Here is a 25,432-nt window from a genome sequence, read left to right on the forward strand (position 1 = left end):
TTGTGTCTGTTTATGCACATTTAAGTGTATGTGTGTCTGAGTATTATGTGCGTGCCTGTGTGAGGATATATGTATTTATATATGTATAAGTGTCTTTGTGGGTATGTTTAAGTATTTGTGTCTCTATGTGTGTGTAAGTGTTTATATGTGTGTGTGTTTGTGTTTTATGTTTGCGATCCTGACAATAAACAAGACAGGAAAGGGTCCCACTGAGAAATGAGATCTTGGTGAGAAGCCTCTCCTCCTCTCTAGACTGGGTCTCAGTCCTTGCCATGGGTCACAGAACAGACCAGTGTCATCGATGAGGTCACAGAATAAAGCCAGGATCCTAGTAACCACAGGGAGCCCAGCAGCCACTTGGGCTGGGGCCAGCAGAGGACTTCGGCACAGCCCAAGCCAACCCTCACTAAACAGCTGGAGTGCTGAGTCCCCTGGGCTCTGGTGTCCAGTCATGAAACGTCACTTCACAGACCACAGGGGAGAACAATCACCAACAGATGGGACCAGCCTCAGCTTGGCCAGCCTAGAGCCCACGGGGGAGAGTGTGGAAGTGTGCTGGTCAGGTAGGTAAAAAGAGAGAGGGTTGGTTCCCTGGGAGGGAGGTCCTGGAGGGTGAGGGATGGGCACTGGGTCACCCTTCAGTGCTGTTGCAAAAGTGTATTGGCCATAAAAATGGACCAATGCCTGAGGCCATCGTGAGTACACGAGGTGATTTCAGGAGGTACAAGGATGAAAACGTAAAATGTTAGTATATATTTTAATACACGTCGGAGAAGCAGAATTGGCATGTCAGCCCTGTGATTTCAGAATAATATAAAAAGTCCCTTATAATAAATTGATTAAAGTTAATTCAGAACATCAATTTGAAGACCACTATGAAGTGACCATGGGCAGCACCTAAGGGTAACACCAGCTCAACGGTTAGTTAAACTCTGTGCCTCAGTTTCTTAATCTGTCAAAGAGGAATTGTTACAATGTAATTTTGTAGGGCTTTTTAAAAAATATTAATGGAGTTAAAACATGGCAAGCACTTATATGTGATGGGGTTCAGTGAATGTTTAAGGAGAGGGCGAGATGTTCCCCAGGTAAGAACAAGATACATCACAAATGCTGAAGGTTCTAGAAGGGGGTGCTGGATGACCTGGCCAAAGCACTTTCCATGCTTTTTTAAGTTAAGCCTTTTAAAAAATTTATTTTGAGAGAGAGGAAGCATGGGGGAGGGACAGAGAGAGAGGAAGAGAGAGAATCTCAAGCAGGCTCTGCACTGTCAGTGAGGAACCCGATGTGGGGCTCAAACTCATGAACCATGAGATCATGATGTGAGCCCAAACCAAGAGCTGGATGCTCAACCGACTGAGCCACTCAGGTGATCTCGCCCCTCACATGCGTGGCTTTTTAAATTGGCTTTACTGAGCTGTTAATTTACACATGAAAGTGTCATCAGTGTGTACAATTTGAAGAATTTTTTGTTAATGTACATTTGCATAACCACCACCATGGTCATGACCTGGAACATTTTGATGATCCCCAAAGGTTTCCTTGTGACCCTTTGCAGTGAGTTCTCCTGCCACCTTCAGCTCCTGGCAACCCCTGATCTGTTCCCCCTCCCTATAGTTTTACCTTTCCTAGAATGACATCTAGAATGTCATCGAAGTGGAATCCTACAGTAGAGGGTCTTTTTACCCTGGCTGCTTTCATTTAGAGTAATGCATTAGAGATTCATCCATGTTTTAAAGGCATATTTTAAAAGTTCTTATTTATTTATTTTGAGAGGGACAGAGGTAATGCAATGGGGGAGAGACAGAGAGAGAGAAGGCGAGAGAGAATCCCAAGCAGGCTCCGCACTGTCAGTACAGAGCCCGATGCAGGGCTTGAAACTCACAAAACCAGGAGATCATGACCCAAGCCGAAACCAACAGTGGGCGCTCAACCCTGAGCCAGCCACCCAGGCGCCTGGAGATTCATCCATGTTTTACATATATCAGTAGATCATTCCTTTTTTTATCCATGAATAGGCTTGCACTGTATGGATGTACCCTAATCTGTGTATTCACCGGCTGATGGTCTTTTTGGGGTTTAGTCAAGGTTTTGGTGATTCCATTCATACATTATTTGATCCTCACCTCATACCCCCAGGAGGTAAGCATCCTCATCCCCATTTTACGGGGAAACACAACACAGGAGCTGATGGTACCTGCCCAAGGGCTCCTGAGCCTGCGCCCTTCCGGAACCCTGGAGGTGGGTTGTGGCACTGATCCCTGCGGGGACGCTGATGAAAATGTCCTTCCATTTCCCAGGGACGGTGGAGAGAGAGGAGACGCCTTCACGGTCGGGGCCGGCCATTCCCCACGAGGAGAACGTGTGCTTGGCCCACAGGGCTCCTGCGATGCTGAGCTGGAGCGGCTCCTCGTCCTCCCGGTCCTCCTCCGAGTATCAGTCTTACTCCCAGTACCAGTCTTGCTACTCCTGCCTGTACGACGACGAGGACGCGGCCCAGCGAAGTGTGTGTGCCTTCTACACCCACGTGCAGACGGTGCAGGGCGTGGCCGTGGCCTGGGAGACGGAGTCGGGCTTTGAGCCGGTCAGCCGGAAGCCCCGCATTCATGAGGCCGAGTTCGTCAAGAGGCAGAGGAGGAAAGGCTCCTCCTTTGAGATGGCTTCCAACAGCGACCTGTGCTGGGAACTGGAAGCCAGCAAGAGCCACTGCTGCCCAGAACAGGATGACGCGGAGCTGCTGGGGCCTCTGGAGTGCTGCCCGCAGGAGCTGCGGGACACCCCGGACTGGCTGGTCACCACGGACTACGGGCTGCGCTGCGTGGCCTGCTGTCGGGTCTTCCCCACGTTGGAGGCTCTGCTCAAGCACGCCCAATATGGCATCCAAGAGGGCTTCAGCTGCCAGATCTTTTTTGAGGAGATGCTGGAGAGAAGGCGGGCCAGGGGCCAAGTCCGGGAGCAGAAGCTGGAGGAGGAGGAACAGAGCCCTTCAGAGGGCAGTGAATGTTCGCGGCCCCAGGCCAGGGCGCTTCCCTCGTAGCGGCAGCAGGAGCAGTGAGCCGGAGGTGATGTGCCCAGCCCTGCCCTCACCTCTGGCACATCGGTGGCTCCTTCCCCAGCCAGCAGGACCAGAACTACCCCGGCAGAGGGGAGAAGAGGAGAGCCGGGGGGAGAAAGCAAGTGGGAGCCAGAGCTGGCAGGGCCGTGACAAGGGGGAGAACCCTTCCAAAGGGCACAGCGTTTCAACCAGAGTCCATTTCGAACCTGAATCCAAAGAGGGAGGGCTTCAAGTGTTTCTGACGATGGGCACAAGATCTGAAGCCCGCAAGCGTGTGGCCACAGAGATTTTTATTTTTTGCTGGTGGATCGAGCAGGTCATGACCCACAGGAGAGCCGACTGCAAATGAAGCTTCTGCCCTATATTTTTCATTGTTAGGAACCTGCTATATGCCCTAATTCTATGTCTTATTTTAGTGCGATTAAACTTGAGTAACTCAAAACTTAAGGCAATAGCTAAAGGGGTGAGCCATGCTATGAGGTTGGGGCCATAGGAAATTGCCATTTCTGTAGGTTACACACCAGCACAGACACCTGGAGACAGGCAGGTTCCCAGAGGTAGAGATGGGGTCTGGATAAGTCCTGTTACCTATGAGCTCATAGGTCAACACTATGTTTAAAAATGTTTCTACAATATTCGTCTGCACCCTCCTATCTGTCCCCAGCTCCGGGGGCTGCACTGATTCAAGAAAATACATGGATGGCTCCCTGTGTGTAATGCACGCTGATGAAACATGTAGCCCAACCTTCCAGTGAGAGGCAGGACAGGCAGTCGCAAGACAAGGGAATGAATCACATAAAGGAGGTTTGGGAGCTCAGCGGAGGGGCCCCAAACTCAGGCTGGTTGAAGAGGAAGCAAAACTTTCCGAAAGAGGTGATGTTCACCAAGGCTTAGAGGACAGGTAGAATTAGTAAGACTAGGGCTTCTCACTCCTGGCGCGGTTGACATTTTAGACTGAATAATTGTCTTCATGTGTCTACTGTAGGAGGTTCAGCAGTATCCCTGGTCTCTCCCCACCAGATGCCCGTAGCATCTCCTCCCCTGCAACTGTGACAATTGAAAATGTCCCAGACATTAACAAACATTCCCTGGAGGGAAAAATCACTGCTTGGTTGACAATCACTGAGCTAGACAAGAATGAGGATCTTAAGAGAAGGAATGGCACAATATGTTTGGGCAATTGCCAGCCACTTGGCCTGGCTGGAATGCTGGAGACATTTCTCCTCTCCAATGCTCCATAAAAATTTAGCACCTGCTATGTGCCAGGCACTGTACTGGGCACAGGGAACAAACAGTGAATAGGTATGGATGGTTCCCTGTGTAGCTTGCAGAAAGCTGGCAAAAATAGACTGTATGTATACATATTTAGAAATAATTACAGAAGCACTCATTTCATGACCTTCTAGGCCCTCCATGGCCCGGGCTTTGCTAACTTCTCCATCACCATTTCTTGGCATTTGCTGCTTCCCTTGCTATGCTCCAGTTCCATTAGCCCTCCTTCTTTCCTTAAAAGCTCCAGGCTTTCATGCCTCAGGGCCTTTGCACTTGCTCTCTCCTCTAAGTGGAGTGCAAACCCTTCTCTGTCATTCTTCTGGCTGACTGCTGACCCTTTGTTCATCCTTCAGGCTTCAGCCTTGTCACTTTTTCAAAGGGGACTTCTCCAATCATACCACCTGGTGCGTGCCTCATTCTAAGTGCAGATGATTTTAAAAAAAGAAGTGGCATGATCAGACTTATGTCATTCTGGTTGTATGTGAAATATGGATCGGTGCAGTAGCAAAAGAAGAAAGGATCAAGTAGCCAGATCACTTAAGAGGCAGTTGCAGAAATCCAGATATAAGGGATAATGTGGTCTGGACAAGGCTTGTCACAAGCCAAGAGGAAGTGAATGGATGCATTCAAGATGTATTTGGGGAATAGATCCAAAGGACTTGGGGATGGGTGGATGTGGGGGTGGGGAAAATGGGCTTGTCAGGGTAGGCTCCCAGGATCACAGCAGGAGCAAACGGTAGATGGTTGTTCAGTAAGTGATATGAAGAACTTTGGAGAAAGATCGGCTGTATGTGTGTGCTTGCGTGTGTGAGAATGTGCATGTGTGCATGTGAGAATGTGCATGTGTACATGTGTATACATGTACAAGTGTCTGCGTGTGGATGTACATGCCTAAGTGCTGGGGCTGGTGGCTGTAGAAGTCAATTAGGACAAAATCAAATCTAAATACTAATGACACATCCAAGCAGAAATGTTGAGCAGGAAGTGATTTATGATTTAGAATTCTGAAGACAAGTCTGGATCAGAAACAAATTAGAAAAGTAACAGCACATGGATGGTACCATATTTAAAACAACAGTGGATGGATGAGGTTAAGTAGGGAATTGGGGTAGAGTTACATTGTAAGTGTGGTATGTGAAGGAAGGAGAAATCAGATGTGGGATACATTTCTTAGTTTTCCTCAAAGTCAACAAAACACTAAGATTGTTTCTGGGAATGGTGAGCAGTGTTAAATGTGGGGGAGAGTGGGAGTGAGTTGAGGATGAGACATTTTTCATTTCATCTGGCACATGGAGGTTGCTGATGGCTCTGATGAGAGCAGTCTCGGACCAAGTGGGGCAGAGGCCAGATAGGCATGGGCCAGTAGTGGACATGAGGCCAACCACTGGGGAGGAGTATTAGACAACTCTACTGGCAAAATTTTTTTTTAAAGGGAAAGCAACTATGGCTATAGCTGGACAAAAGGAAAGACGAAGAGGGGAGAGAGCAATTTTATATGCTAATGAGAATGATTCAGTAGAGAGGAGGAGACAGAATATAAGAAAAGTGGGGAAATCCTAGAACAGTGGAGCAGGTGAGAGAAGGCTGCATCCTGAACAGATATGCAGAAGTGGGCCCTTGACAAGAACATCTTTGTGTTCATCGTTGTACCCAGATGGGCAGTTAGGTCAAGTAGGGCTTAGGAGAGAGAATTATAAAACTTGAAGCCCACCCCACCTCCCACTGAAAACTGCAGGGAGCTCTTGAGGAATTGTCAGCAAGTCAGGTTTGCATTTACGAAAGATTACTGATGAACAGGATCGAGAGTGGATGAAAGAGAACATTGCTGGCAACAAGGACTGCAGTTAAACCACTGAAGGCAGGATGAGTTCAAGAGATGTTTGAGAGATGGAAATGATTTGGGCTAGTGTTTGATGAGGGTGGTGAGAGGAAGGCGTGCAGAATGACTTCCAGGTTTATTTTTAACTGGGTAGCTGGTGAGTAAAGGTGCCATTTCCATATAGTGGAATACCAAAGGAGAAGATTTGCTGGGATACTAATGAGTCCAGTCTCGAATAAGCTCAGCTTGTGATAGAAACATTCAGAAGGGGGTTTGAAGGATCTAAAGCTTACAAGGGATGGCAATGGATTTCACCAAATCACTACCTAAATTAAATCTACAAGCGTATGGTTAGCTAAGGCCATGGCGGTTTATGTGGGCCTTAAGTGAGATGCATTCTCTCTGCTAGCCGCAGTGCAACAGGAAGTCATGAGATCATCTTAGAACGGACATCGACCATGGGGATGGTGTCTTATCACCACTTTCAAGATGTGGCAGAGTCATGGACTTCCTAAATTCACTGTGAAACACACTGGAGGATCTTCAGAAAGGAAAAGGGGATGGGACAATGGCCCAATTTTGTCAAGCTCTTCTTGGAAGGGCTATCTGGTGTTTGAGGGAGGCTTGGTAGGCAGGTAGAATCAAAGGACAATCTAAGAGAAGGAGAGGCAGCTGAACCAGAAATAGTAGAGCACTAGTGAGGAGAACATTTCTATTTAGAAATCAGGGAAATAAGCATAGCATGTAAGCTCTGGAATTTCAACCTTTAAAAGAAATGTATAGCCTTGGTATTCTAAGGGCCAAGAATTGCTCTAAATGCCTTCTGGATATTAAGTCATGTAACACTCTCGGCGATCCACTGTGGTGGGTCCTGTGATTAGCTTGATAGGTGAGTAGGCTAAGACCTTACCAAGGTTGTACAAGCTGGCATACAGCAGAGTCAGGCTTCACACCCAGGCAGCGTGTGCTCTATGCTCTAATCTTCACATGGAGAAGAAAATTTTAATGTAAAGCCAGATGTAAGGTATTTAGAAAAGCAAACATGTCAACTCCACAGGTTCTATTTTCTTTAGATTAAGTAGCAGCAGCTGGAGATCCCGGGAAAATGATGGGCGTTCAGAATAAATGAAAGATGACAGGAACCTTGGGTAAGCAAACTTTTAATGTAGAGGATAACTTAAGCTGACATGGACGGGAGAAGGAAGGGATAAAATTGTTCTTAAGTAGTGACTTGTTCTTAAAATACAGCCTAAACTCAGCTGAGTTAAGTATTCATTTGTGGTTTAAACTCATCACTTTGCAGAAGCCTGGGACTGCCACCAAATAAGGTAAGTATCAGAGTGAGTAAGGAGAACCCCTCCAGGGGGCTTGAACCACTTAGATCTTGAACCACTTTAGACCTTTTGTTTTCCCAAACCATAGAAAAAGATGCGATTCATTTTATGATACTTATAGAAACCTGAAAACAGTGCCTGACAAAAATGGCACTAAAAAAGTAAATATATCAATGTCACTTATAAACACAAAATAATACCTAATTAAATTTTTTTCAACTAGGGTGCCAAGATAATTCAATGGGGGAAAGAATAACCTTGTCAGCAAATAGTGCTGGGACAACTGGGTATCGATATGCAAAAGAGTGAAGTTGGATCCCTACCTCACACCGTATGTAAACATTAAAATGAAAAAGACCTACTGCAGCAGTTAAAACTATAACTCTTAAAGGAAGACAGAGATGTAAATCTCCATGATGTTGGATCAGGCAATGGTCTCTTAGATATGACACTGAGAGCACAAGGAAACAGAAAAATAGAAGTTGGATTTCACCAAAATTAAAAACTTTTGTGTTCAAAGGACATTATCAAGAAAATGAGAAACAACCCACAGAATGGGAGAGAATACTTGCACATCCCATATGAACTCTTATAATAAAATACAAGCATTCCAATTAAAAGATGAGCAGAAGACTTAAAAGATATTTCCTCAAAACAGATACACACATGACCAATAAGCACACGAAAAGATGCTCAACATCATTTGGCTGTAGGAATGTACAATGGTGCAGCCACTTTAGAAAACATCCTGGCAGTTCCTCAAAAGGTCAAAAATGGAGTTACTATATGATCCAGCAATTCTGATAATTGAAAACAGGCCCACACAAAAGCTTGCACTTCAGTATTCATAGCAACATTATTTCTAATACAAAAAAGTAAAAACAACCTACATGACCATCAAATGATGCATGAAGAAACAAAACATGGTATATCCATACAATGGCATATTTTACAGTCATAGAAAGGAAAAAAAATAAGATGAAGGTCCCATGCTACAACACGGATGAACCTTGAAAACAGTATGCTAAGGAAAATAAGTCAGACACAAAGGCTATATTAATGCATGATTCTATTTAATTTTTTTTAATGTTTATTATTGAGAAAGAGAGAGAGACAGAACATGAGCAGGGTAGGGGCAGAGAGAGGGGGAGACACAGAATACGAAGCAGGCTCCAGGCTCCGAGCTGTCAGCACAGAGCCCGATGCGGGGGTCGAACTCACAAACTGCGAGATCATGACCTGAGCCGAAGTCGGTCGCTCAACCGAGTCACCCAGGCGCCCCAATGCATGATTCTATTTACATGAAACATCCAAACAGGCAGATTATTATAGAGACAGAAAATAGATTAGTGGTTGCCAGGGATTTAGGGGAAGAAGAGGAATGGGAAGTGCTTGCTAATGGATATGAAGTTTCTTCTTTGGCTGACAGAAGCATTCTGGAATTAGATGGCACTGATGGTTACACAACTTGGTGAATTACTGTAAACCACTTAGTCATATGCTTTAAAAAGCCAAGTTTTATGGTATGTGAATTATATCTCCATCTAAGAAGCCATGTAATACAACAATTATTCCTATATTATTCTTAAATTAAGGATAGAAATTTTCTTCAGATGATATAAAGTATCTCAAGCCAAGTAGCAAAATAATCTGCAGGTCTTTCCACTGATACCAGATAAAATATGTCTATTACAGTTTTTACTTAATATTGTTCTGGAAGTTACAGCAAATTCAATAAAACACAAAACAAGTGTTATAAATAATAGAAAAATCTCTCCGTTTTCAAAATGACAATGTACTTACCTTGAAAGCTCGAATGAATTAACTCAAAATTATTGAAAAGAAGAGGTAAACAAAGGGTTGAGGTAAAAGATGGATGTCAAAAGCTTTCTTGTGAATTAGATGTGACTAATTAGGAAATAACACGGACAATACTCCATTCACTAGAGAAACAGACATTTGTGGAAATATTGTTAAGTGGGATGAAATGTCAGAGTGATTATCTCTTGTTGATAAGTGTTGATAAATTTTGTTTTCTCTGTAATGTGCACCATTTTTAAAGTTTTCTAAGGGAGGAAGTATGGCTTTTACAATAAAAAGACAAACATTTAATCACACCTCACCTCAGGTTAGAAGTGACATTTGGGGTCTTCCAGGTCCGCATTTGTGGTCTACGTGCTTGGAGAACCCCAGCTTCTAACATTGTACTTCTTGGTCCTTGTGAATCAAATTAGCTCTGATATTAAGAGTACTTTGTAATGGATGAGGATCCAGCCAACTCAAGAGAGTCGTTACAGAGCCCTTTTTGTGGTGTGCCCTCATTTCTGACGAAAGTTGATGAAAGCTGCAAGTAAGAGGGAGATCTTGAGAGAGAACTGAGGTGGGAGCTCAGTTGAGAGAAAGAGCAAAAATGGTGAAGCTGGGAAAGAAAACAAGATCATGCAAACAGGGCCCTGCAGGGAGACCCAAAGGCAGTGCAGGAGGATGAAGGAAAGAGGAAGTTGGGGAAGGGAGCCGGAAGGGTTGAAAGAGAGGAATGGCAAGTATAAGGAATACCTTGACTGAGGAATTTGATATCACAAAGGGGGTCCAGGTAGGAGGCTGGTGGGGAAAGATGAAGGTCCCATCAAAGATGGCGGAACCCTGACTGATAGGACTCAGCAGTCTCTGAGGTGGTCAGTGATGGATGCTAGTATGGGCTAAATTGTGTACCTCCCGAATTCGTATGTTGAAGTCCTAACCCCTAGTACCTCAGGATGCGACTTTACTTGGAGATAAGGTCTTTAAGGAAGTAATCAAGGTAAAATGAAGTCACTAGGGTAGGCTCTAACCCAACATGACTGGTGTCTTGATAAAAAGGGCAGATTAAACACAGAAGGAAGATCATGTGAAGAAGACATAGGGAGAAGATGGCCATCCACGAGCTAAGGACAGAGCCTCAGAAAAACTGGTCCTGCACGCACCTTGATCTTAGACTTCCGGCCTCTAGAATTGTGAGAAAATAAATGTCAGTTGCTCGCACCCCGACCCCCCTTCTGCAGTATCTTGTGAGGTAGCCCTAGGAGATAATATAGATGCTGAAGAGGAGGAGCCAGAGGCAGGAAGGCAGCAGCCAGCAGGTCCATGCTTCCAGTGGGGAGGCTTCAAGGTCCCAGGTCCTTAGGAGAGCAAGCACATAGTGAGCTCTCAATCAATGTGTGTTCATTTGAATGCCTGGAATGGCATAAATACATTTGGGAACAAACCGGCTGACTTCTGACAAACGCAAAGTGACCCACTGGCCCCTAGGACTCATAGTGCTTTGGGCACCCGTCTGAGGGTTTTGCAGGAGTAATCTGGTGTATGAGCGCACAGTGGGGTGGGGATTAGTTAAGACAGCACAGTACGTTTTCTCTGACTTTCTTCTAAGCCTCTAACGCTTCCTCTCCCTGTGAGACCTAGATGAGGCCCCAGCAGCAGATGAGCTGGGCAGAGGGAAAATGGGGGCCTGGGTGTGCTGAGGTGTAGGGGAGGTGGAACAAGCAGTTCGTGCAAATGCTACCTCTGGAGCTCAAAGCCTGACACCGGGAGCCAGACCCTGTGTGTACCTGACGTGTGCGTGCAGGTACGAGGATGTGAATGTGTGTGCACGTGTAGTATGCACCACTCTGCACTGGGCCGTGCTGTGCCTGGCTTGGGGCAGAGCACAAGGACCTGGTGAGAAGGCCCAGGGGTGATTCTGACCCCCCGGAGGGCTTGTTGGAGCCCAAGAGTACCCACCCAGGACTTTAGCCTGAGGTACCTTCAGTCTTGGCAGAAGGGAGTAAGGATACCCCACAGCAGCGTTGCTCAAACTTGAGTCCCATCCTTGCCAAGCACAAAACATTCTTACGGGCCTGTGTCGACCGACATGATTGCTGCTGCAATGACTTTACTCAAGTGTAAACAATCAGATGGATAGTTGTTCATAAGTATAAAATAAACACAAATTTACAAATTAAACACAAACACCATTACGCCAGTCATAAAACTCCATCTAGCAGCATTAATTTTATGCGACTGTTGAGCTCAGTGTTTGTAAAACCCACTTGCTTCTGGAGTATGGGAGGGACGCAGTGGAAGGCAGATTGCACTGTGGGAGATGGGTCCTCACCGCCATGGGCCGAGACGACGTGGTCTCCCAGCGTGGACGCTATGGATGTGTAAAGTCATACCTCTTGAGGTCACCCTGATTGCCAGACTAAATGCAGACAAGGTGCCCCCAGGTGCCACAGAGATTTATAAGGTATTATAAAGTATTCATGTGCTTTAAAATCTTTTCCAGGGGCGCCTGGGTGGCTCAGTTGGTTAAGCGGCCAACTTCGGCTCAGGTCATGATCTCACGGTCCGTGAGTTCGAGCCCCGCGTTGGGCTCTGTGCTGACCGCTCAGAGCCTGGAGCCTGTTTCAGATTCTGTGTCTCCCTCTCTCTCTGACCCTCCCCTGTTCATGCTCTGACTCTCTCTGTCTCAAAAATAAATAAACGTTAAAAAAAAAAAATCTTTTCTAGATCTTCCTAAAGTTCCCAGGATTCTATGAGGGAGTGAAAGCTCTCTCCTTTCCTAGGAGAAAAACAGCCTGAGAGCACTCATGTGGAACATGCTTCATTCCACAGACATTCACCCGTTGTTTCCCCCATACTTGAGGACTGGGCTCAAGCAAGAGGGACACAGGGATGATTGGGAGCCAGCATCTGGCCTTGGGGACCAGACAGTCCAGCAGGGACATTTACTTAAGCATCAATGATGTTCTAAGTATCAATGATGCTGGCTTGTATAGGAAACCATGGGGGCTTGGGAGAGAAGACCTAACAGACTTTTGGGGCTTGGAAAGCTTCCTGGAAGAGGTGATGAATGCCCAGAAAAGGAGCTGAGCACAAATGAGAGGAAAATGAGAAGCTGGATGTGCTGAGCATCTTGGAAGATTAGAAGTCCAGCTGTGCCCTTGAGGGGCAATTATTCCAGACATCCCAAGCTGAGCTAGAACTGGTGCTCTGCATTTCTAGAACAAAGGCTACCTTAATGAACAGGAGAAAGAGGGTTTTTCCCCTCTAGAGACCTCACCTCTTGTCCCCACAATCTCTTCTGAAGGGGTGGTTAACAGTTCCGTTCAGCAATTTCACCATCAGAGAGCCATTCTTTGAGTTAAAATTTTTTTTCTGTAGTGTAATAATGATATCCTTGGAAAGCTCATATAGTAGGGCAATATCAGCCTGAATTAGTTCCTTAGTTTGTGACAGGTTCAGAGAAAGTCCCCGCGGGAATGGAGATGGAATTTGGGTGGGACTGTGGAAGAGACGTTGGGCCAGATGTTGATGCTTATGTGTGGGGTGGGTGCATGTGTGTGTGCAGGTAGGGGAGCCAAAGGGTGGGGAAGATAGGATGTCTTCTTGCTCGCTGGGTAGCCTCAGCTTTCTCTGCCTCCGAGGGAGGTTACTATAGGTGTTGCACAAAGGACTAGCTCCTTGCACCCTGCCCTCTTCCAGCCAGGAAGGCTGGACAGAGCAACCTGGCCCTCCTGAGGTGGAGATCAGAGCTTTAGCTCCCGCAGCTATCAGCCCGGCTTCTCCCTGGAGCCAGTGTTTGGGACGACCTGAGCAGTCTGGCTCTGATTTTCCTGGTTTGCTCTCCACCAAGGGTAGCTAAGAGTAGCGCTCAGCTGGCCCCACTGACTCCAGAGGGAACTAGCACCCCTCTGCAGAAGCAGAGTAGGTGTGAGAGGAAAGCCGAGCTGACAGTAGGAGCCTCGGCTCGCAGATGCCTGATCTGAGAGCAGCATGCAAGGTGGGTGCCAAGCAGCGTGCTGACCTGGAGATGGTGTAAGACAATCAGCAGTCATTTTGTACTTGGACATGACTCTGAATCTTGTAAACCCCCTTCTCACAAAAGCCCAGAAGCCCTCGGTTGCCCCTGAGTATGGCATCAGTGACTTGCATTCATCCTGTCTCTCGATGTTTCTCAATGGGTGCACCACTGGCATTTTGTGTTGACTGTTACTCCCGGCACGGGACTGCCCACTGCATTGTGCGATACCACATCACAGCCCAGTCCGCCAATGCCAGTGGTGACCCCACTCCAAGATCGTTGTAACAATCGGGAGTACCTGGGTGACTCAGTTAGTCAAGCATCAGACTTCAGCTCAGGTCATGATCTCCGGTTCGTGGATTCAAGCCCCGCATCGGGCTCTGTGCTGACAGCTCAGAGCCTGGGGCCTCCTTCAGATTTTGTATCTCCCTCTCTCTCTGCTGCTCCTCTGCTTGCACTGTCTCTCTCAAAAATAAATAAACATTAAAAAAAAAAAAAGGATCGTTGTAACAATCGAAAATGCTCTGCACATTCCCAAAGCCCTCTAGGGGGTTCTTGCTGCCCAGTGACTGGAGCCACTGGCTGTCTCTCAAAGAGTAGAGTCAACCAAGATCCACTGAAACTTCCTTCACTGATCAACCCAAAGTACTGAGCACTTGAGTGCATAGTGCCAATGGAACAGGGAGACCAGGATGGGTGTGAACAGCGGGGTGTATGACAGAGGGTGAGGGGCTGGGTGGAGACCCCTTGGCAGGGTTCTGGCATGAACTCTGCTCCCAGCTCCAGATCCCGCTGGCCCAGTAAAGCCTGTTATTTAGAAACACCAGATGTACCCCCGAGGCATCTCTTTCCAAACTACTGTTTTTCAATTTCAGGTTAAGAGGAGAAGATTAGGGATTTTTCTTGGTTCTCTCGTTGCCTTCTGTTTTGGAATTAGCTGCCCCTCTCCCTCTCTGACAGTTGACCTCAGAGACTGGGACAACATAGTCTGCTGGCTCCCCTCCCTGACTCTATTTGCAAGCCCCCCTCATCAGCTCCCTCTTTGGCTGCTCTCTCAAAGAATAACCTGCTTTCCCCTCTCCTCCTCTCTCTCCCTCCTTTCTTTCTGTTATGGGCTGAATTGAAGTCCTCAGAAAGTGCCTCAGAAAGTGACTGTATTTGGAGATAGGGTCCTAAGGAGGTAGTCAAGTTAAAATAAGGTCATTAGCGTGGGTTCCAATCCAATATGACTGGTGTCCTTATAATAAGAGGAGGTTATGACACAGACACACATAGAAGGGAGACCACGGGAAGACACAGGGAGGAGTTGGAGACAGACAAGCCAGGGAGAGAAGACTCAGAAGAAACTGTGTCCACACCTTGATCTCAGACTTCTAGCCTTCAAAATTGTGAGGATAGATGTCTGTTGTTTAAAGCCACCCAGTCTGTGGTGTCTTTTTATGGTGGCCCAAGCAAACGGATCCATCTTCCTTTCTATTTACGGATTCACTGATGCATCACGGACATACTGATCGATGACTTACCATGTGCTGGGCAATGCGTAGGATTGGCTTTCAAGGGCTCAGTACTCAACCCTCCGCTCATTTCAGAGAACTGATCCTGGTCAGTGGCATTCATTCCCAAGGCATCCCACTTAGGCTTGAGGATGAATTGATTTTCTTTCTCTAGCTCTCCCTTCACTGTGAGTTACAGACCCTAAAACTCAACATTAGATCTTCGGTCAATGGTATTGGATATATTAGGCTCCATATAGCCTCTTCCTCCAAACCTGCTTTTCCCTTAGTCATCTCTTGCTCTGTGATTTCTAGGGGACCCTTGTGACATCCTCCTTCCTTCAGCAGCACCCACTATTGTTGAGATGAAGCACAAACTCCTGGGTCTGACACTGGGGGGTGGGGCGCTCTAAGGGCTTTGTTCCTGCCTGTTTCTCTATTACATTTCACTTCCCAGACAAAACTGGTCTTCTAGGCCCCCAGAAGCCACCTGTGAAACTTGGAAGTCCTATGTCGTTTAGCCTCTGTGCTTTGTCACACGTTGCTCCCTGGCCTAGAACAAGCCCCTCACCCTCTTCGTTCAGGACGCCCCCAGTGTCTTTTAAGGTTGACTTCAAGGGCTACCTTCATGGTACATGTTTCCAGCATGACTAGGAAGAGGAAGTGGGCACGGCCTCCACTGTGGTGAGTGATGTAGACAACCTGTGTAATTTCTTATCCTTCCCTCACTCTAGTCTTTTCCTTCTGGGGCCTTCTGGAATCTGGGGGCCTTATATTTCTGCAACCATCCAGGCTGCAGAGTCCCTAGCACAGAGCTCATGGTCGCTGCGAAGGGCCTGGATCATCCCAATTTATCAGGGTCACCGGTGAGGTTGGTTTGGAGAAGCTATTTCTCTCTAAATTTACTACTCTCGGGCAGTGCACTTCACGCCCCTTCCCCAGTTGTGCAGGGGACAGATGCTGCAGGCCTCATGGCAATTCCACCATGGATAGCTCATGGCTTTTCCTTCTGCTTCGATGGACATAGCCTCTGTAACCATGATCTCTGCCTTCACATCCTCTCCTCTCCCCCATTAGTGAGAGCTGAAACCCTTTTTACCCAGAGTCCCCTCTTTTTTATAGTTTTTTAAAGTTTATTTACTTATTTTGAGAGAGAGAAGAGAGAATGTGCACACGAATGTGTGCATCATTGGTGGAGAGACAGAGAGAGAGAGAGAGAGAGAGATAGAGAGAGAGAGACTGTCAGTGGAGAGCTCAATTCGAGGCTGGATCCCACGAACATGAGGTCATGACCTGAGCCGAAATGAAGAGTCAGAAGTTTAACCGACTGAGCCACCCAGATGCACCCAGAGTTTACGCTTTGTTCACTCCCTTTCTGTGACAATTCAAGAGTACAACTGACTGCTTTTGGTGATAAAATGCTTGTGAGCAGAATGGAAGAAATCTCAACAATTGCTTGTATAAATCCAGACTGAAAAAGCAACCTAGAAATCTGCCAAGCACGTTAGAAGAGGGTTTACTTTTCCTTGGTATTTTTAGTTTAGGGATATATTGGCTGTACACAAAATCAAGATGATTACTGAACCCTGCCTGTACTCTCACCTCAGACCCAGGTTTTAGCAAACAACTGCAAAATGAAAGAGGAAAGGAGACCTCTACTCCCCAGCCTGCCACAACGTCGCAGAATGCAGTTATTTTGAGGGAACTCAGATTTCTAGATTCTTTCAGTGGTGACTGATGGAATCCAGATTAGTTGAGCGGGACTTCCACATAGCTTAGTGTCCACATGTTGATCTGGATCAACTTTAGAACAGTCTGAACCCTTGTCCAGAAACTGCAGACAGGGATCTTTAAAAGAAGTAATAAAAAAAAAAATAATCGGCTTGTATTATTCTTCTAATTCAGAACACAATCAGACCTGATAGAGCCAGCGGATGGACAAATAAGTCATTGGAGGATTTTCAAATGGTCCTAAGCTTGTAAGTGAGTGGGCAGGTGGCAGGATGAAGGCCTTTGAGATCGCAGTCCAGAGCATACTAAATATCGAGTCTCATCTGGGCCACTGGCTGTTTCTCCTTTGGGGAGTGGGTGTATTTCCCCATTCCTGGGTCATGCAGCAAAGGTCTTACCAAGATGGTCTGGTAGATTATTTGGGAAACTGAAAACTACTGAGAGAACACACAGCTGAAAACAGAACAAAGTGCTGTATCACAGAACCACAAGAAAAGCACTTTCCAGCCCCAGATCTCCAGCACAGCACCAGAGAAAGCAAAGCAAAGGGCGGGCATTGAGGCCTAATGCTGGGTTGAATGTCTGCTCGGTCCTTCTGGGAGAGACTGATATTTAGAAAAGATACAATGATCAAAGAAGGAATTAGCTCCTCCTAAGTGTGGCCAACATGTGCCCCTTCTACCTTCCACCAACTAGAAGAGTAAGTTGCAAGCACAAAGTGTGAAGTGAGGTCATCGCAGACACCAAACGGTCCCGCCAACTCCTTAGCTCCCTGTCCACGTGCAGTCACGTTGACATGCCATTTTACAGATCTCACCTTCTGGAGAATGAAGTTCAGAGGGGTTACACTGCCCAGAATCAATGCTCTTCTTCTGGCCTGAGTCCAAGTTCCCAGGTCAGACACGCTGGGGCCCACAGAACCCGGACAGGTCCGGGGTCCTCTTTGAACCTGAGTTTGCTATTCTAAAAACTGGAGCCTGGGTCCCCACAGGGCTGGGGTGTGAGGCTTACCAGCTCACCAGCAGCCAGCTCCCCACCGACTCCTTGGGTCCTTTCAGCAGCCTGGATGAGGTATGAGGCTGCTCCCCCCAGTCAGGCTGCCTTGATGGTCAGCCCAGTCACTGCACGGGCCTGCTCTAAATGGGTCTCCTATTTAGAGATGCCCTATGGGGACTAGGGACCCTGGGAAACATCTGGGATTTGGAGAGATCACGAAGGCTTGCATCCACTGATGCGGGCTGCAGGGGCGGATGGTCCCTCCGGGAGAGGCCCTGTGACTCAGCACCAGGGGGCACCACCATCTCTCTCTCCATGCCTTCCCCACCCCTCCTCTGCCCTTAATGGGAAAGAGGTGGGGACCCTGCTCTTCTCCTTTTGCAGGACCCACCTTTTCCCCACAAAGACCTCTCCTGACAGACACACACAAACATCGCTAACATATACTGTTCTTGCTCTAGAGATCCTGGACTGTCACATCAGTCGGGCTCCAAGTTTAGAAACATGGTGAAGAGGCCAGTATTGGCTCAAAGTGACCTGGGATGAGTGGCTTTGGCTCACTCCCTCACTGTGTGACCCAGTCAGCCCCTTCGTGTTCCTGCTTCCCCTTCCTTATTTATAATATAATCGTAATGATAGCTGACATTCATAGGGCCAGGGTCCATGCATTCACTGGAACTGTCTCAAACTTAAACACCCCATGATGGATGTGCCTACTTCCCCATTGTACAGATGGAGCAAACTGAGGTACGGGGTGGGGGTGGGGGGGGATTAAGGAACTGTCCCAGGGTCTCACAGTGCCAGGATTCAGTAACGTGGTGCAAAGTACCTAGCCCAGGCTGTGGCTGAGGGCACCCTGAGTGATCCTTGGTGTTAATGGAATCCACACACACTGAACTTGTCTCTGTGGACCCTCCCAGTTTTCCAAGATTTTCCAGCTCACCCCTGACATCCCCCGTACCCAGTTCAGGTCAGGCAGAGAGGGCTTTTTCTCCCTCAGCTGCTCCTTGGCTCACAAAGTTCCCTGTGGAGAGACGGCAGGGCTCTGCCGGGCAGCGGGTTAGCCTCAGGTCCCACTGTGGTTCCCCCTCACCCCAACAGCCCCAAACTCCAAGCGGCCTTCCCCCTAGCAATGACCCTCTGTGAAGCAAAAAGACCGTGAATCTCACTGCGGTCGTGCACTCCCGGTGTCCCGCGATCCCCTCTCAGAACCTCAGTTTTCCCATCTGTGAAATGGGGGTGGCGACGTGAGCCGCTCACAGGTCGCTGAGCGAACCGATCGCGGGGTCCCCGCCCCCCACCACCCTTGCCCTGTGCGGCACGCGGCACCCAGCAGCCCCGGGGCCAGCGCGGGCGGGCCGCGGGAGGGGCGGGCCAGGCCGGGGCCGGGGCCCTGGCCGGGGGGCGGGCGCGGCACGGGGCGGGCTGGCGGCGGGGCCGGGCGGGCGGCGGCGCTGCTCGGGCGTCACAGCGCCGGGCGGCGGCGGGGAGATGCGGCTCCTGGCGCTGGCGGCGGCCGTGCTGCTGGCGCGGGCTCCGGCCCCGGGTAAGCGCGGCGGGGCCGGGCGCGCGGGTGGGGCGAGGGCAGCCCGCGCGGGGGAGGCCGGGGCTCGGGGCTCGGGACTCGGGGCCCGGCCTGGCGGGGAGGCCCTGCCGCCTCCGGGGCGCCCCCTCCCCGTCCGCGCCGGCGGGCCGGGGCTCCGCGCGTCCCGGTGGCCGCGCCAGTTCGGCGGAGCGCGGCGGCGCCTCCCCGGCTCCCCGCGGCCGCGGTGCCGGGGCCCCCTTCCCGCCTCCGCCGGGCCCCGGGGCCCCGCGGACACTCGGAGCAGCCCCTGCGCCCCAGCGGGGCCAGGCCTTAGAGGGCAAAGCTTGAAGGGACGCGCCGCCGGCCCTAGTTGTTGCTCTGTTTTCTTTCTTTCTCCACGACACTCGGGACCAACGACTGTGGGCACGTTAGTCTGGCGGCAACTTCCCTTTGCCTCTGCGGAGAGCTGCTCAGACCCAGCGCGAGGGGCTGGCTGTGCCCCGGCAACCCAACCCGGGACTTGTCCGTGGGCGGTCCTGGAGACCAGGCCCGCTGAGACAGGGTGTCCACGCCTGGAAGAAGTGGGACCCTCTACCGGCGCACCCTGCTTTAGCACGGCCCCTACCTGCGCTGCTGGCTTTCTCTTGGGGTGGCTGCCCTCACTTCTGAGTTGCTGAAAAAGTGTCTCTCTTTATTCCCCCGAGCCCTGCCCCCCTGCCTCAGGGCTGCAAAGGCCCTGTGGCTAGAATAATAGTTAATAATGAGTATGTCAATGGCTCTTACATTTCCTGTGTAGTGCTACACAGTAGGTCATGTAATCACAACAGCCCTTCAAAGCAATCATGACAGGAGCAAAGGTTATATATCTAGGTGCCTTGCAAACATCAACTCCGTTTGTGACCTCTGGGGGAGGCGCTGTTATCATCCCCATTTTATAGGCGAGAAAACTGAGGCACAGGCCCACCAGTCGACTTGCCTTAAGTTCATAAGCTTGTAAGTTGTGGAGCAGGGATTCGAACCCAGGGAGCCTGGCCCTAGACTGAACTCCTACCATCTAAGCTTTGTTTTGTGAATAAGGAAGCTGATGCTCTGAGTTAAGTGATTTTCCAAGGGTGACCCAGCTACCGAGTGGTGGAGCTGGCATTTGAGCCAGTGTAGATCAGAGTCTGAAGAGGAGAGACTTGGATCACAGTGGGAAGAAATTCACCCATTGTTCCCTGGCTACCAGGGCAGTGGGGTTTCTGCTGAATCTGAAATCGGTGCAGTGGGAAGGAAATGCTCTTGTACCTGTCCCTGCCTTGGCTGACCGCGACTGCAAGTTTGACTGGGGTGGTTGGGCCAGGCCAGTTGTGGTGGCCTGTGTGGAGTAGGCAGCAGCCAACAGGATGCAAGGGGCCCCAGGCTCCCTGACCACCTTCCTAATAATCACAGGTGCTATCAAGGAGGGTGCCCTCAGAGAGAGACTTTTGGGGGGTCAGGGACATTCTCATGTTTTCAGGAGACTTGAGAGCTGCAATTGGGGATCCTTTAGAGTCTGCCCTGGCTGTGCCCGAGGCCATGCCGGAGGTAATCAGACAGCCCTGCTTCAGGGAGGACTCAGCATGTGCCACCCACTCCACTGTTTCACCCATGACTCCTCGCCACGGTGCCCGGGGAGGCTTTATACATTGGTCTGGACTCTTAACCACTGCACTTTTCTGCTTCTTGATTTGGGGGCAGAGTGGGGCCTTAGCGGTTACCTGGTCCCACCCTCATTTTATAGGAAAGGAAACCAAAGGGTAAAATATTTACCAAAAGCCAAGCTGTGGTCCAGAGTGGTGGTTGAGAGCTGCCTTTGAAGCCAGATGGCTTGCACTCAGATGCCAGCTCTGCCATGTTTATGTGAGCTTGAGCAATGGGCTTAGCTTCTCTGTGTGTCAGCCCTCTTCTCAGTAAATTGGGGATAAACAGTTCCGGGATGGGGCGCCTGGGTGGCTCAGTGGGTTAAGCGTCCGACTTCGGCTCAGGTCATGATCTCACAGTTGGTGGGTTTGAGCCCCGCATCGGGCTCTCTCTGCTGTCATGCATGGAGTCTGCTTCGGATCATCTGTCTCCCACTCTGTCTGCCTCTCCCCGTCTCCCCTGCTCGCAAGTACTCAGTCTCTCTCTCAAAAATAAATAAACATTGAAAAAAAAACATAGCTTGAGTATCAATTGACTAAATACATCTAAAGTGCTTAGAACAGTGCTAGGCATAGAGTTCACACCCAGCCGTTGTTAGCCTCTATCATTGGTCAATGTCAGTTTTTGTCCTGGATGAAAGCTATTTTCAGGTCATGGCCTAATGTGAAGGCAGCACCCCATAGGCTAGGTCTGGTAACATCTCTGCTTGGTGCTTGATAAACACAGGCTCCTAGTGCCATGGGTTTTTAAGTAATACAATTGTATTTCTTTCAGAGATTTATTTGAAATTCAGACTATCTTTTTAAAGTTTTTTAATTTTATTTATTTATTTTATTTATTTTTGAGACAGAGGGAGACAGAGCATGAGCAGGAAAGGGGCAGACAGAGAGGGAGACACAGAATATGAAGCAGGCTCCAGGCTCTGAGCTGTCAGCACAGAGCCCGATGCAGGGCTGGAACTCAGGGACTGTGAGATCATGACCTGAGCTGAAGTCGGACGCTCAACCGACTGAGCCACCCACGTGCCCCAAGACTATCTTTTTAATAAAAATGAGATTTTTGTTGCTGATTGGTACCCACTATTTGCATTCTTCATAAACGTAGTAACTTTTGGCTGAACGGGGTCAGGGAAGAAAGAGACCCTTGGGGAGGTGACCGTGAGCTGAAGGCTGAGTTGGAGTTAATGCCATAAAATTCAGGGCAGCAGTGAGGAATTCTTGGAGTGAGAGGGAGCAGTTTCTTCAGGACAGAGAAAGAGAATGGGACACAGAGCCACTGGCACATCCCGGTGGCCATACCCACCTCTGTGTCCCAAGCAAGGTGGGTGCCTTGTTTCTGTTAGAAGTCCTACCTACACTCCCCTGCAGCTGGAAGTTTCCCTCCTCCCCTTCATGATGAGTGCTGGAGGGAGGGGCAGGGGCTTTGTACGAGGTGAGTAGGTTATATACCATTTGGTACAAAGATGTTCTTTTAAGCTGTTTTCAGAGCTGTGTTAGTCCTTCTCATGACATTATGCAAACGGGAACAACAGGGTGAGACCCCATAAATCCTAATCACAGGAATTTGATGTGTGCTTATAGTCAGAATCAGCCACATCATTTGCGGAATCAAGTGCAAAATGAAGATGTGGGGTCCCTTATTCAAAAATGTCAAGAGAGTGACAGCAGAGATTGAGCCAAGTGGGGTGCCCCTTCAAATGTAGGGCCCTGTATGATGCAGATCATACACTCAAGAAGCCCACACTGCTCGAGGATGGGCGTGTATGTCACTTTCTGTAGACCTCAGCTGCCCAGCTCTCAGAGCATACAAACTAATACCCGTATTTTAAAGGTGTTTTCTCATTGGAGCCCACACTTAACCTCGTGAGGCATCATCTTTCAGTTTTTCAGATGAAGAAACAGGCTCTGAGGGTCTCGCACCTAATAGCACCAGGTTTCTAGCCTGGCTTTGTTCAGGGCCAACCTCTGGCTCTCTGCCCAGCCCCACCAAGCCACTGGGAAGGTCTGGGCCATGAGTACCCCAGTGCCCAGCCCACATGGGGCACCAGGGCTCCCAAGTAGTGAGGCATGTGCTTGTTGAAAGAATAGGGTTCCCTGTGGCCAGAATCCTGTTGCTCTGTCTGGGTCAGTTTCTTCTCTGCCCGTGTTGTCCTATTCCTCCTGTAAGAACTGGCCTTGGGGGACCCTTACTGGGGTAGAAAGTACCCTCCTGAGATCCACCAGCAGGCACGGGTGGCTTTGTGGGCCACCACACTGGGTGATGTGTGGTGCACATCACCAGAGGACACTGTTCTTTCTGTTTCCAGGCTGCACCAGGTTCCTCCTGCTTAAGGGTCTTTGCACAGGTGGAACCTTCTCTCTCCCAGGAAGATCACTCTTTGCTGTTCTCCTGAATTTTATGTCATGAACTCCAACTGAGCCTTTAGCTCACAGTCACCTCCCCAGAGTCTCCTTCTTCTCTGACCCCACAGACTAGATTAGGATCTTGCCCTGATTTTTTAAAGCCCCGCACCTTTTCTCTGTAGCATGTGACACTATTTGCAGTTAAATACTCCTGCGTCTTTTTCCCGATGACGGGCCACCTTGCCCACTGGACTCTCAGCTCCATGAGTTTAGGAAAGCTGTCTTCCTTGTACATGGCCTGGCATGTGGCTGTTGCTTAGCAAGTATTTGTTGACCGATTAAGTGCACAAAGCATAGGCTGGGATGTAAGCTGGAGGAAAGGGGAGAGGTGCCCGGGGCAGAGGGCTGGGCAGTCTACCTCCCCCCTTAGTTCCCTGCAATGCAGGGTCACAGAGCAAGAAATTCAGCTCTTCTGGACTCTTAACATACAGAGAGCAAACTGAGGGTTGCTGGCGGGGTGTTGGGTGGGGGGGATGGGCTAAATGGGTGAAGGGCATTAAGGAGGGCATTTGTTGGGATGAGCACTGGGTGTTGTATGTAAGTGATGAATCACTAAATTCTATTCCTGAAAGCATTATTACACTCTATGTTAACTAACTTGGATTTAAATATTAATTAATTAATTAATTAAAATTAAGAGGAAAAAAAAGAAAAAGAAACAGCTCTTCTCTGGGCTGGAATGACTTTTTGACAATTCTCCTTCCTAGGCCAGGAGAGGAGAGACTCTGCCTCGCCCGGGGCTGCTCCCTTGCGTTCCTGGGGTAGGAGGGTGATACCCACCCTCCCCTGTCCGGTAGCTGGCTTGGCCTTTGCTTGCTTGGCTGGCCCCTCTGCCCTGCAGGGGGTGTATTCTCTGCCATCCAGCCCGAGCCCCGGAAGGGGCAGGCCTGGACTCTCCTTCTGGTCAGCCTGACTCCATCTGTTGGGCTTGCCCTTGCTTCCCCCTGTCCTGACTCCCACTGCTGCTCTCTCTGCTGAGCCATACGGGGCCTGGCCACCACGGTGAGGTGGACATTACACGGTGCTTTCTTTTCTGGTATTTAACTAAATACCCAGCGCAGCTGATGTCTGCTGGGCACTGGGGGCCTCTGCTGCGTTTTCTCCCGTCTCTCCCCATGCCTGCACGCAAGCTGTGTTCACTGGATTTAATCTAGCCATTTCCAGTGCCAAGCAGAGGGAGTTATTGCAAACACCTGGCTTTCAGAGAAGGCTCATCACATGCCGGGGGGACCCTTGAGAACCTGTGTCCTCTAGCAATGCTTTAAGGCCCTGAGGGGCCTTTGGGCCTGAGTTTCAGTCACCCACCGCCCATACCCTTGAGTTGAAAGTGGGTGTAAATATCTGGGTTGGTGGCACACGTAGGGCCAAAGTGAGCCTTCCTGTGTATTGATTTGCTACGACTGTCGTAACCAAGTGCCACAGACTTGGGGGGGCTTTCAGCACAGTCTTGGAGGCCCGAGGTCTGAGATCAAGGTGTTGCACGTTTGGTTTCTTCTGAGGCTCCCTGTTTGGCTTGCAGATGGCCGTCTTCTCCCTGCCTCCTCATGGGGTCTGCCCTCCGTGCGTGCACATATCCGTGCCCAAAGTCATCTTCTTATAAGGACACTGGGCGTGTTGGATTAAGGTCCTCCCTAACAGCTCGTTTTAACTTAATCACCTCCTTGAAGGTCCTATCTTCAAGGACCTTCAGTCACACACAGTCAAGTCCTGAGGAGTGGGGATTCGGGCTTTAACGTGTGGTAAAGAGAAGAGGAGGGGCCAGTTTAGGCAGATGGTTCAGTCCATTGGCTTCCATGGGAGCTGCTGACTCCTGGCCAGAGCCACAGGAGTGCAAGGGTTACTCGTTTGCCTCCAGGATGGAATCTGGCCTCCCATGGGACCGAACATTTGGCACATTCTCCTGGTTTCAGTCACTATAAATAATCCCTCCTTCACGCAGCGTTAATAGGAGGAGACTGGGGTGTGGGGTCTGGGCTCTCTCATCCCACCCATATTGTTTCAATTTCCTGCCTTCCCCAGCTCTCCTTGACTCCAGTGGGGGGCCTTTGGAGGCGGGCGGAGCTGGGCTTCAATCCTGGAAGCCAGCTGCTGCCTCTCTGCCGCTCTCTGCATGCGACGAATCCCAGGACAGAGGTTGGAGTGGGTCAGCCTGCTGTCCTGGCTGTGTGGCTGCTCGCCAGGGAGCCCCTGCCCCTGTGGGGACTAAAGACAGAGCCTTTGCAGTCAGGAAGGACTTGGGCTAATTTAATATGTTGCACAGGCAAGGTGCAGGGCAGATGGACAAGGTGCAGGGGAGACGGGGTGGGGGCAGTTCCTCCTCTGTTG

At 49.3% G+C, this 25,432-nt stretch overlaps 2 protein-coding genes across 2 annotated transcripts in view; both read left to right on the top strand.

The window, feature by feature from the left end:
- The first annotated feature begins 317 nt into the window (after nt 1–317).
- On the top strand, nt 318–3,499 carry FAM170B (family with sequence similarity 170 member B). Its single transcript, XM_060641053.3, has 2 exons — nt 318–563; nt 2,298–3,499. Exons 1-2 carry the CDS (start codon nt 452–454, stop codon nt 3,032–3,034), a joined length of 849 nt encoding a protein of 282 aa, XP_060497036.1. The 5' UTR covers nt 318–451; the 3' UTR covers nt 3,035–3,499.
- Nucleotides 3,500–18,929: 15,430 nt separating this feature from the next.
- VSTM4 (V-set and transmembrane domain containing 4) overlaps nt 18,930–25,432 on the top strand; it is a 99,040-nt gene continuing 92,537 nt past the window's right edge. Inside the window, exon 1 of the mRNA XM_060642202.3 lies at nt 18,930–19,064. Within this exon, the coding sequence (XP_060498185.1) occupies nt 19,010–19,064 (55 nt within the window). The 5' untranslated portion in view covers nt 18,930–19,009. The remainder of the gene's footprint in view (nt 19,065–25,432) is intronic.

The sequence above is a fragment of the Panthera onca genome, chromosome D2, assembly GCF_046562875.1.
Source record: "Panthera onca isolate mPanOnc1 chromosome D2, mPanOnc1 haplotype 2, whole genome shotgun sequence".
In the NCBI taxonomy this organism is placed as follows: domain Eukaryota; kingdom Metazoa; phylum Chordata; class Mammalia; order Carnivora; family Felidae; genus Panthera; species Panthera onca.

What these genes read in the sequence shown, in the direction of transcription:
- FAM170B (XM_060641053.3), top strand. Translation starts at nt 452, where the DNA reads ATGAAACGTCACTTCACAGACCACAGGGGAGAACAATCACCAACAGAT. An exon ending in TGTGGAAGTGTGCTGGTCAG is followed by an intron (nt 564 to 2,297) that starts GTAGGTAAAAAG and finishes TCCATTTCCCAG; the next exon opens with GGACGGTGGAGAGAGAGGAG.